At 43.2% G+C, this 12985-nt stretch overlaps 2 protein-coding genes across 2 annotated transcripts in view; both read left to right on the top strand.

Annotated features, from left to right (window-relative positions):
* Positions 1–1863: 1863 nt before the first annotated feature.
* On the top strand, positions 1864–3938 carry SARC_05032 (hypothetical protein). Its single transcript, XM_014301120.1, has 3 exons — positions 1864–2280; positions 2669–2887; positions 3177–3938. The coding sequence occupies exons 1-3, from the start codon at positions 1936–1938 to the stop codon at positions 3609–3611; spliced, it is 999 nt and encodes a 332-aa protein (XP_014156595.1). The 5' UTR covers positions 1864–1935; the 3' UTR covers positions 3612–3938.
* Positions 3939–4744: 806 nt separating this feature from the next.
* Positions 4745–12985, top strand: part of SARC_05033 (hypothetical protein) — a gene marked incomplete at both ends in the record, with an annotated part of 10059 nt that continues 1818 nt past the window's right edge. Inside the window, 5 exons of the mRNA XM_014301121.1 lie at positions 4745–5053; positions 5348–5459; positions 6040–9080; positions 11633–12035; positions 12808–12917. Of these exons, the coding sequence (XP_014156596.1) occupies positions 4745–5053; positions 5348–5459; positions 6040–9080; positions 11633–12035; positions 12808–12917 (3975 nt within the window). The remainder of the gene's footprint in view (positions 5054–5347; positions 5460–6039; positions 9081–11632; positions 12036–12807; positions 12918–12985) is intronic.

The following is a 12985-nucleotide window of genomic DNA, read 5'->3' on the forward strand; positions in this document are numbered from 1 at the left end:
CACACACACTACTATACTACTACTACTACTACTATATATATATATATATATATATATATATATATATATATATATATATATATATATATATATATAGGTGTGTGTGTGTGTGTATATGTGTGTGGGTCTGTGTTAATTGATATGCATACTGACCAACGACTGGTGGGCATCACACAGTCAATCTAATACCATACGCTTAGTTTAGTTACACACAGAAGCTATATTTTACGAATCACATACCAGAGGGCAACTATATGCAAGGCCAATTCCCATCCCAAAGATTATTCCTTGGGTCAACAGGAGTGTGATGAAGGTTTCTGCACCCCACGCCGCCAGGAATACCCCGAAAGAGGATAACAACCCTCCTGTAAGCGCTATTATTCTTGGACCAAACCGACTCTCTAGCTCGCCCCCCAGATACATAGTAGTGCCCTGTCCGCATGCAGCAAGTGCGATTAACCAGGTCATATTGCCTTGCAATCGGGTGTATTCTTCAGATCTATGTCCCGGTGTTGGGAAGGAACAGTTGTCATCGTGTTCGCATATATAGCTTACATAGTATGTCGAGAGATTGCCTATACAGTAGAGTGTGCCCAGAGTCACATGTAGACCTGCCCCGGCTGCTACCGCACGGATGCCTCTCCAGTTAGGCATGTTGGAGGCTATCGTGACCTTAATTGTGTTTATCAGTAAGTAGTTACCGTACACTAATAAGAGCGCAGAGACTTCTCACACGGTGGGATAAGACAGTGCTACACCGAGCCGATGAGTGCACGTGTGACGTTTTATTTAGAAACATTGTGCGAATAGACGGCTGCTAACCGGCTTACGGCTCTTGTGATCGGGACTAGTTCGGCACTGCAGCGTATACGTTGTACGTAAATGTACTAAAAAGTTTAAATATTTCAACAAAAAATACACACAAAAAAACGTTATAACCTTTAAGTCAGGAAAGGGTCACCTACATATTATGAGATAAATAAATATGGGCGACATATACTAGAAGTCGCATTATTATATATTGCACCATATAATATTGCACCCTCACAGAAAATACAGGACCGAATCTAACAAAGGTTGAACGTAAACGTAAAAAAGTATGAACTCGTATATTTTTTAAACCGTAAGTACTGAGGTCTGAGGTCTGTTCACTGAAACTCTGACGTCTGGTCTGAATGAAGACTGAGGAGACTCGAGGTCTCGGGATACTGCCACAGGGCCAGGCCCATAGGTTACACCTCAACAGTCTACAGTCCTACACCACAGCCTAGGTATAAATTTATAAGTCCTACGGACAATACATACATTTTTTTTCTTCCGATAAATGTGTGAGTGACAAATGTCCCAGAGCGGTATAATATACCGCCCCACAGAAGTCCAGGACCTAGTAGAGACCCACTATGTCCAATTTTGCTGAAAAGGTTTTTATTGCAGTTTTGCATTTGGGGTGCACTCTCCAAATCTCAGAAATTTCCGACATCCAAAAAAATTTATTAGTAATACAAAATCGGTCTCAAGACCCCGGTTCTTAAGTGTGTGCACCATAGAACGATCAGGCATACATTTGTTTAAAAAAAAAAAGAGGTCAGTGTAACTGTGTACAGTGAGTAACGAAGTCGATGACTCACTAAATGTGTATTAAGAGTCATATCCTCTTTCAGACGTCTGGCGTAAGATTATTGGATAACTAATACAAGTTATGACTCGTATACTGCTATTGAGTTTATAGTTTATTTTGTCTTTAGACTTCCACGACTTCCAAAGCTCCAGTCTAAAAAAACTCACTCAACAGTCTACACTGTTCTACGTCATGTCCACCAATACTACTACTTCTTTTGAAAACATACACTCGATGCATATAGTTGTATATAAAAGACGAGGGTAATTCTAACGAGCTCACAATTGTAACGGTCTACAACTTTTTAACAATATAATATGCCGGTCTCTTTTCTGTTTATAGACAAATCCTTCAATGTCAAGTGTGCGTTATGCCGTGATATACCTATAGACGCATGCGATACACGCTGTTGTGGTAGTGTATACTGTGCTCGGTGCATAAACAATCTATCTCTATCATCATCGTCATCTAAGGATAAGTATTGCCCAGCCTGCTCTGCACCCATCAGCACATCAGACGTTTCCGAGAACTTTTATCTGCGTAAGCGGGTAGATGAGTTAGAGGTCTCCTGCGACACATGTGGGGAGAGTGGAATTCGTAGTCAGATGCGAGAGAAACATACGGAAGCGCAATGCAGGGGCTCGAGAACAGCTAACTCTAATGTATGTTGGATTGCTAATTGATTGATTGTGCACTCGAATAATGTGCCTTCTCTTTCTCTGTCTTCTATTCGTAATATTATCAGTGTAGAGGATGCGTTCTGTGTCCGAGTCCAGCGTTAGTTCACTTCTTATTATCTATCTCTAGTGTAAGTTCACTTGTTCTTATATTTATATATATTGTACTCTTGAAGAATGAGTTTATGTGGAGTTGGGGTTTTATATCTAGTAACATGCCCTGCTATGAATATCATAGCCTTATGGGAGGTCTCAGGCATTTATGCGTCTATGCCTAAGTGGTGCGGGTTTCTCTCATTGCAAGTAGGGTCGACTTCCATACCTATATATATTGATTACAAATCATTTTTTTCCGACATTGATTCTGCTACAGTACGTGTACCCCCCAACGTCCCCTGCGCCTTATACAAACACTCGAGAACGCGAATCAACTATTGCGGAGTCTGCTCCACCTGCATACGAGAGCTTACGAAATGACCTTGCTTTTGAAAGCATACCAACGGAAGCGAATGACGGAAGTGATCAGAACGCACCGGAATATGGTCAGCAAAGTTCTGGTACTGCTACGGATGGGGCTGTCACTGTATCGAAGGTAATTAGAAGCAATGTGGGTCTATTCGTGTATTCATGTTATACATGTTATATATATAGATATATAGATATATTGATATATGTACCTATATATATATATGGATATAGATATAGATATATAGATATATATGTAGATATAGATATAGATATAGACATGTGTGGGTACACATGCCATGCTTTGAGCTGGTATCATATTATGTTATATAGAGTATCACGAGATATTCTACTATTACTTATTGGAGTCCACACGTATAGTGTTATGCTCATACATTTTTTCGATGTCCACACAGGGTTCATACTTCATGTCCATCCTTCGGTCAGCTTGGTCACGAATTGCCGGCGTAGTAGAAACTCATCGCGCGACTAAGAAGCTCAGACGTGAACAAGCAAATCAGAACCGAGCGGAAAAAATCAGCAGATGCAAGCAGAAAGTGGCTGCTATGTGGTTAAAAAATGCTGAGGGGTATGGTAGCAGCAGCACAACAATTGCAGATACAAGTCGCGGGAAGAGTAAAAAATGCCAGAGAGCTCAAAGAAAAGAAGCCAAATGGGCGCGAAAACATGAACATTTTTCGAAAAAGTGTTACGAGCTTTTGGAACGCAATGATGGAGACGACGACAAACGCAAGCGCGAGTGCCGCTACCAAAGACGTTGGACGAGGAAGGCCAACCGATGTGCACGCAAGCAGGAGAGATGGTGTAGCCGAATTGACTGCCGTATATAAGTATATATATATATATATATATATAGCTTTTTCCGTTCAAATTTAGAGGTTCATTGCTGGGATGCTCTTGATTGCATCTTCACTATTTAGATGTATATTTGAATACGTTGCTTGGAAGGAAAAGCTTGAAGCTCTTTTATATCTTTTATTTACTCTCTCTCTTTAGAAAGAATACCACTCATTGGTATAGTTATAGATTCAATAAATACTGAAAGCTATTATGTATATAGCACTCGCATTGGGTCTCGTCCATTTGCACCTTTTTTACACAGCACGTATCTAACTTCAATCTGAATAGAATCGTATTTCATAGTTAAAAAGAATACAAGATATCCATAGCTAATAACAACACATGGCGACAACAACCCACATTTATTAAATCATGTGTAATTTAATAGTAAATATCAAACCCCTAGGACAAGAGACCTAAGACATTCTGGGATATGTATGTGTATACCTCGATTACATATTGTACAAATGTGGTTCTGCAACGGACCTGGGACAAATTCAAGGGATGCACCATACATACATACATATTGTACAAGAAGTGCTTAGTGCACCTTTTAATTCTAGAGTGTCACCCATATAATTATTAACATATTACCGTACTTGAGACTTGAGAGCTTGAGATCGGGCGAGGCCTGAGGGCTGGACTGATGACTCCATAGAAGGCTATTTACACATGAGCTTATGACTCTACGAGTCCTCTATCAGTGTTTCGCTATATGACTCAACGCGTTTCAGAATCGTGTTTCCCGTGTCCAATCAAATCTAGTTCCGTAAAAGCGCGCCAAATACTTGAGAGAAATAAATTTAAAGTTAAACAAATGGTAAATACCGTCAAATACGTGTGGTTGTATCCACAATACATAGCTATTTATTTGTATGTATCTAGTTATATATGGACACACTCGTGGAAGGAGGGACAGGACAACATACTTTACGAAAGCAAGAGTGTAGCTTGGCTGATATATGCATTTGTGCATATGGAAAGTGCTTGAATAGTGAAGGCTGGAGTGTAAAAATTTCTCAAGTGAGTTTATAATTCAATTGGTTACGACCGAAACTTAGTCGGTGTATTCGTCAAGGTACGTACGTCTGACGAAACTAAAGGTAATGCAATTCGCGACAACATGACCGACAAAAAAAGTTTAGAGTCCAATAAAGCTCAGGACAAATCCAGGGCAAAGCAGATATCAGCTGAAGCCAGATATATCGGTTCAAATCCCTTTGAACTGGCGAAAGGTAGTACATCGAAGCGTAAAAGCAATGTCACGCTTAAGCTGTCGCATGCGTTTGGAGATTTAGAATCTAGCAAGCGTATGCGTGTACCAGATGATAATAAGTTGGGATATGCTGCGGTGGCGACAAATGAATTGAGCGCGAATGAGAGAAACAGCCATGCCAAGGAGGACATGGGGGTGGCTGAAGAGGTTGAGAAGGTATGTGTATAGTATGTATGAGGGCTTTTGAGTTATTGTGGATGTTTTTGTGTGTGGGATAGTGTGTGTGTGTGAAAGGGCTCCGCGAGTGTACGGGCATGTGTCAGCTGATATCAAAGTTGGGATCGATAAATTGAAATTGAAAGTTAAAGACAGTTATACCATAGGAAATATTGTGATGCGAAAAGAGGATCAAAAGGTGTGGGTTTGGGATGTGTAATGTCTTATTTATATATATATATATATATATCATGTAAAAATATCTATTTCACATTTACCGATTGACCAATGAAGGACATACAAGAGGTCGACATATCTTCGCGAGTAGTGAATGAGAGTCGGGGCAAAACAAAGGGCCTAGATACACAGGACAAACCCAGCACGGGGACTAAGAGCAAAGAACCAGGTGTGTTGTACCAGATCCTACAAACAAGCGGGATCGAGCATATACACGCACAGACACACTAACGGCTGTATCTGCACACTTTCCATGTGAATCTATGCAGATGTACTTCACTATTCAGTCCACTGTTTATGATTGCTGGTGCGCATTCTGATGACGCTATGTACGCTACCCATTGAGTTGCGATGTTGTCACGTGTCCGTCCTCCAATGCGCAATCCTCTGAGTTCAGTTATGCTCGGCGTAAAGACGTATCTTATGACCAGTTTGCACCTTTGTATTGAATTTGATAGAGCATATATGTATGTACATGTGTACTTGCACTCTTGGTTGTGGCTCAGAAGTCCAGTTGCTGACACATGTTTCCGAGTTGGATTGAAAAGTTTCGTACGCAAAGCAAGACTGCATTCAACCGAACGAAAAGACGCGCTTTTCACTTCTGTTACGAGTAATAGCAAGGATAGTTTCTATGCCATAGGTGGTTGTGAGTAGACGGTATATGCTTCAGTGTCTCTTATACCCACATTTGCCTGGTCTAAATGCCTCAACATATGTACTACTTGTCCTATCAAACAATACGTTAGGCACGGCCTTCTTCCAGCTGAACGGGGCCGAAACTGTCCCCGAATATGATCCCCAGCTGGAGACCAGAGTTAGTCGTAGCGGAAAAACCATCAAAACCGGCACAGTCGGTGCTTTTAGTCCCGTAATTAAAACGGGACGTAAGGCTTCGAAGCAAGACGGAAGTGGCATAATCAGGGGCGATATTAGTGGAGACAGTGCTATAAATAGAACAGAAGCTGATACCAGAACACATGGGAGTGAAACGGGCGATACAAGCGGCGTGGACGAGGGAGAAGGTATGAGCGCAAACACCAGCCCTCCCGTAAACTCAGCAGAAACACTCCTTACAACACACAACCATGCACCCATGAATGCTGGCAAATACGCAGCTGTGGTGAAGGCTAAGACCACCCCGAGAGGTAAGCGCGGCCGTCCCTTGGCACGTGGGCGGGCGCGAGCACGTGGCTGGGTGGGAGTCGTACCACAGCACTCGCTTCCAATTGCGGGATGTACCGGTATTGCGAAGGATGGCAATGTGGGTGAGACGGAAGAAGTGTCGGGAATTGAGGATAGGTGTATGAGTGTCGGTGAAGGTGAGAACGAGGGTGACGATGACACGGCCGAGAAAGAGCTCGAGACTCGGCTTAATAGCGGAAAGGAGGTGGTAGGAGAGTGTGGGGATACCGGGACGAAACGGGACGGCGAGGTGGCGGAGAGTGTCGGTGATGGGGCCGAAGCCGAAACGGATGGCGAGAAGGGACAACTTCAGAAGGTACCCGGGGAAGAGAAAAATGGTGGTGACGGCATGGTGGATAGTGTAAAAGGGCCTGAGGCTGCTACGGTTGCCATGGATACAGACAGCGCCGATGTCAGCACCGCCTTTGAGGTCAGAGACAGCACAGAGAAGGAAAACATGGAAGGTTGCGCTGCTGGTAGTAAGGACAACAGTGGAATAAACAACAACGCCACAGAGGAGGAAGACACGGAAGGTTGCGATGCTGGTAGTAAGGATAAACAGGTAAACCACAACAGTGGAATAAACAACAACGCCACAGAGGAGGCAGACACTGAAATTTCCGATGCTGGTAGTAAGGATAAACAGGTAAACGACAACAGTGGAATAAACAACAACGCCACAGAGAAGGCAGACACTGAAGTTTCCGATGCTGATAGTGAGGATAAACAGGTAAACGACAACAGTGAAATAAACAACAACGCCGCAGAGAAGGCAGACACTGAAGGTTGTGATGCTGGTAGTGAGGCCAAACAAGTAAACGACAACAGTGGAATAAACAACAACGCCGCAATAAACGACAGCGAGGAAGGGATGGGGGCTGTTGAGTACGACCACAAAGCTAGTGACGTTGGGAACGGTAGGGATGTGACTATTTCGACAGGTGTCTTGACACCTCAACCCCAGACGGCCGACAAGACTGACAGCACCACTGCTGAGAGTTGTGGACGTGTCAAAAGCAACCCTGACACCGACACAGACACAGACACTACATGTGCAGAGAAAACAAATAGTACCGAACAATTGGGGGACAAGACTGGCACATACGGGGCTGAAGTAGCTTCTGATATGACAGGCGACCACATAGGAGATATGGTGGTAGAGGATATGTCTGAGGGGGTGGTAAAGGAGGATGAAAGGATGGACATCAATGAACCTACGCAGGCGGGTGCGCCTGCTAGTACTTGTATAGGAACGTGGGACAGTGGTGAAGGTGGCAAACCTGCAGAAGAAGAGACTGTCACACCGGCCGAGAAACAACTGGACAATCATGCCGGTACACGCGCCGGCACGACCACCGACATGCACGTAGATAGTCAAGTAGATAAAGACACAGGCGCACAGACACACACCCAAAGGGACCTGCAGAAGGATACACCTGCAGACAACCCTACCGATACACACACAGACGAGAAAATAGACAAGGAAACGGAAGGACTCACAGCAGAGCCAATAGGTGCACACACAAAGGAGGAGAAGGGCACGCAGAAGAGTGGTCTTGCTGACAAAGATGCACAGTCACACACAGACACCCAGAGAATCAAGCCAGACGATACCCACACAAACAAAGCAACAGACAGTGCACACGCAGACGGGCGAAACGACAAACAACCCAGCCCTGAGGCAGGCAAAGAGATAGATACACACTCAGACACGCAAATGGTCAAACAAGACGAATCTCTTGTAAACAATAGTGCAGAGACACACACAGCCACGCAAAAGGACAAGCAACCCGATGTTCTTACCGACAGAGATACCGACACCCACTCAGGTGTCGCCATGGAGTCCGACGAGGATGAGCGGGAGCAACCACAGCAAACACACACACACACACACGACACCAACGACCGAGATACACGAGGTAGCCGATCCCGCTCGAGCGCAAGTGCGAGTGTGGACGTCGATGGCGCGGGTGAGGCTGGCACACGGCCCATGCGCATGCGAGATGGGATGGGGGGTAGTACGGGGAACGGACGGGGCAAAGCAAGGGCCTTAATGGGCAGACCTAGGGGCATAAAGGGGGCCAAACGGAAACGGGAGACGGTCAGTGGATCGGTGGACGGTGTGGAGGTAGAGCACGGCGTTGGGAATATGGTAGGTATGGGGGAAGACGATAGCGGTAACACCAGTGTGGGGTCCGGTGCGCATGCCGACATGGGGTTAAAAGCCCGGGCCAAAACCCGGCGAAAACCTGGGAAAGGCGGGGCTAAACGACCACACATCAACAAGTACGCAACCACCGGAGACTTGTATGCGGATCTGGTAGAGATTGATCAGGACGAGGTCAATGCCTTGTTCTTTCCCAAGTACGACCCAGCAGCCATGGTGTGGAACTCAACCCACACAATCAACCAGAAGAACAAGTACTGCTACTGCGGGGGCAAGCGCACGCGCAAGAACTGCGACCTGTACTGTGACCAGTGCAACAACTGGTTCCATCTGGACTGTGTGAAGATCAATAACTCGCCCACGCTGGCCTATGGATTGCACTACAAGTTTGTGTGCAAGGCGTGTGTGTACACGTACGACACGCGGGTTGCCCTGACAGTATGTGGCGATGTCATGAGTGTATATTCCCAGGTGTAGTTGTTTATGTCACGATGTCATGAGTGTATATTCCCAGGTGTAGTTGTGTATGTGACGATGTCCTGAGTGTATATTCACAGGTGTAGTTGTGTATGTGATGATGTTCTGAGTGTATATTCACAGGTGTAGTTGTGTATGTTTTGATGTCCTGGGTGTATATTCACAGGTGTGGTTGTGTATGTTTTGATGTCATGAGTGTATATTCCCAGGTGTAGTTGTTTATGTCACAATGTCATGAGTGTATATTCCCAGGTGTAGTTGTGTATGTGACGATGTCCTGAGTGTATATTCACAGGTGTAGTTGTGTGTGTGACGATGTCCTGAGTGTATATTCACAGGTGTAGTTGTTTATGTCACGATGTCATGAGTATATATTCACAGGTGTAGTTGTTTATGTGATGATGTTCTGAGTGTATATTCACAGGTGTAGTTGTGTATGTGACGATGTCCTGAGTGTATATTCACAGGTGTAGTTGTTTATGTCACGATGTCATGAGTATATATCTACAGGTGTAGTTGTTTATGTCACGATGTCGTGAGTATATATTCACAGGTGTAGTTGTTTATCTCACGATGTCATGAGTGTATATTCACAGGTGTAGTTGTGTATGTTTGATGTCATGAGTGTATATTCCCAGGTGTAGTTGTTTATGTCACAATGCCATGAGTGTATATTCCCAGGTGTAGTTGTGTATGTGACGATGTCCTGAGTGTATATTCACAGGTGTAGTTGTGTATGTTTTGATGGCCTGAGTGTATATTCACAGGTGTAGTTGTGTGTGTGGCGATGTCCTGAGTATACGTTTGCGTGTGTAGTTGTGTATGTGACGATGTCATGAGTGTATATTCACAGGTGTAGTTGCTTATGTCACGACGTCATGAGTATATATTCACAGGTGTAGTTGTTTATCTCACGATGTCATGAGTGTATATTCCCAGGTGTAGTTGTGTATGTGACGATGTTATGAGTGTATATTCACAGGTGTAATTGTGTATGTTTTGTTGTCCTGAGTGTATATTCACAGGTGTAGTTGTTTATGTCACGATGTCGTGAGTATATATTCACAGGTGTAGTTGTTTATCTCACGATGTCATGAGTGTATATTCACAGGTGTAGTTGTGTATGTGACGATGTTATGAGTGTATATTCACAGGTGTAGTTGTTTATGTGATGATGTTCTGAGTGTATATTCACAGGTGTAGTTGTGTATGTGACGATGTCCTGAGTGTATATTCACAGGTGTAGTTGTTTATGTGATGATGTTCTGAGTGTATATTCACAGGTGTAGTTGTGTATGTGACGATGTCCTGAGTGTATATTCACAGGTGTAGTTGTCTATGTCACGATGTCATGAGTATATATCTACAGGTGTAGTTGTTTATGTCACGATGTCGTGAGTATATATTCACAGGTGTAGTTTATCTCACGATGTCATGAGTGTATATTCACAGGTGTAGTTGTGTATGTGACGATGTTATGAGTGTATATTCACAGGTGTAGTTGTTTACCTCAAGATGTCATGAGTGTATATTCCCAGGTGTAGTTCTGTATGTTGTTTACCTCAAGATGTCATGAGTGTATATTCCCAGGTGTAGTTCTGTATGTGACGATGTTCTGAGTGTATATTCACTGGTGTAGTTGTGAATGTTTTGATGTCCTGAGTGTATATTTACAGGTGTAGTTGTGTGTGTGCCGATGTCCTGAGTATATGTTTGCGTGAGTAGTTGTGTATGTGGCAATGTCCGGAGTATGTATTGTCAGATGTAGTTATGAGAGTATCTAAGTTTGTGTGTAAGGCGTGGGTGTACTCGTACGGCTCGCTTGTTGCCTGGGTATTTGGTGGTGACATCTGAGGATATGCCCTGTCCACAGGGGTGTGTATGCATACCTACCGCTTGTTGAGATCCACCTATGCACTAGTTTGGGGTTGGCGTGTCCTGTGCGTAGATTTTCTGCAATGTGAGAGTTTGCCAAGTGTTCTAGATTGTCGTGCAAGTGTGTCTTTAGATTTAGACCTACTAGTGTGTCTGCACCTCTCTCTCTCTCTCTCTCTCTATATATATATATATATGGAATCTTCTGCTGCGCTTCTGTGTACACATACGCGATGAGGACTGTCTTGTGGGTATGAGCTATTGTGGGTGATCTACTCTTGCTGGTTCTGTGTGCAGTACAAACTTATACGCATGTAGATACATACATCGGTTAGAATTGCCATTACTCTACACGTGCATACTCCAATGCACGCTTATACGTATGTGGATACATACATCTTTTCAACTCTCTTTACTTTACACTTGCACACTCAAATACATACCATGTACCCTTGTATGTATATAGATACGTACATATTCTAGATTCCCTTTGCTTTTCACTTGCAAACTCCAATGCACACTTATATGTATGTAGATACATACATATTTTAAATTTCCTTTACTTTATACATGCATACTCAAATGCATACCAAGTATCACATATTGAATATCTGAATTGTATCTAAATGTTTGTGTAGGCGGCGAGGGACGCCAAAGAACTTCAGAGCGGTACGAAGGAAACATCTGCACCTCAAGCAATGGACATTAATTCAGAGACACAAAAGGAAGGGCCAAATGACAGTACAAAGGGGGCTGAAATAGGCCTAAACAGGACAGAAGCTGTAGACGTGATCGAGAAGGCGGTCGATGGAGAAGTGGACAGAGCCGATGCGAAAACTGACACTGGTGACAAAATAAGTTCTGGTGTCAGAATAAGCTCTGGTGTCAGCATAAGCTCTGAGGTGAATAGCAGTGGGGAGCCTAGCACTGGCACTGGCACTGGTAAGAAGAAAGCAAACACCGTAGAGAATGTCAAAGGAAATGAGAAATCGGATACCACTGCGACACAGACGACCGACGATGTAGCTATGGTGAACAAAGGTAAGTGACCTCACACACACTACCTCATACTTAGACTACCCTATCTATATACACTGTATACATAAAATAGAGTAGACTATACTATCTACACTATATAGAGTAGACTATACTATCTACTATATACACTATATAGTGTAGACTACACTATCTACTATGTACACTATAAAGTGTAAACTACACTATATACTATATACACTATATAGTGTAGACTATACTATCTACTATATACACTGTATAGTGTAGACTACACTATCTACTATGTACACTATAAAGTGTAGACTACACTATCTACTATATACACTATATAGTGTAGACTATAATATCTACTATACACACTATAAAGTGTGGACTATGCTATCTACTATATACACTATATAGTTTAGACTATACTATCTACTATATACACTATATAGTGTAGACTATAATATCTACTATATACACTATATAGTGTAGACTATACTATCTACTATATACACTATATAAAGTAGACTAAACCATCTACTATATATATTGTAATCTATCGTATCCACTATATACACTATATAGTGTAGACTATCCTATCTACTGTATATGTACAACGGGTTGCCTGTGGTCACAACACTCCCGGTGATATATAACCGAAGCTACAACGCGGCTTTTTAGCTACATGCCAAACCATACCAACAACAGAACCTTTTTAGGTGCTAGGTAGATAAGGGGAATCGTTTGAAATTGTAAGAGAGATGGATTTGCAACACGAGTTTTTAATTTGCAACGTCGTAAATCCATTCAGACACTCCCTCCCAAGGCGCTACCGCAGACAATACAGCGGACATAACCGAAAGCGTGCAGGAGATATTCTTTCAAGAAAGCCGCCAGACATGGCAACCCGTTGTCACACAGGTGTGGCAAGTGTACCTCGTGAAGCAGATGCGAAACTGATGTATCTCCATGCATGTAGTTATATATAT

The sequence above is a fragment of the Sphaeroforma arctica genome (genome assembly GCF_001186125.1).
Source record: "Sphaeroforma arctica JP610 unplaced genomic scaffold supercont1.306, whole genome shotgun sequence".
NCBI classification, from domain to species: domain Eukaryota; class Ichthyosporea; order Ichthyophonida; genus Sphaeroforma; species Sphaeroforma arctica.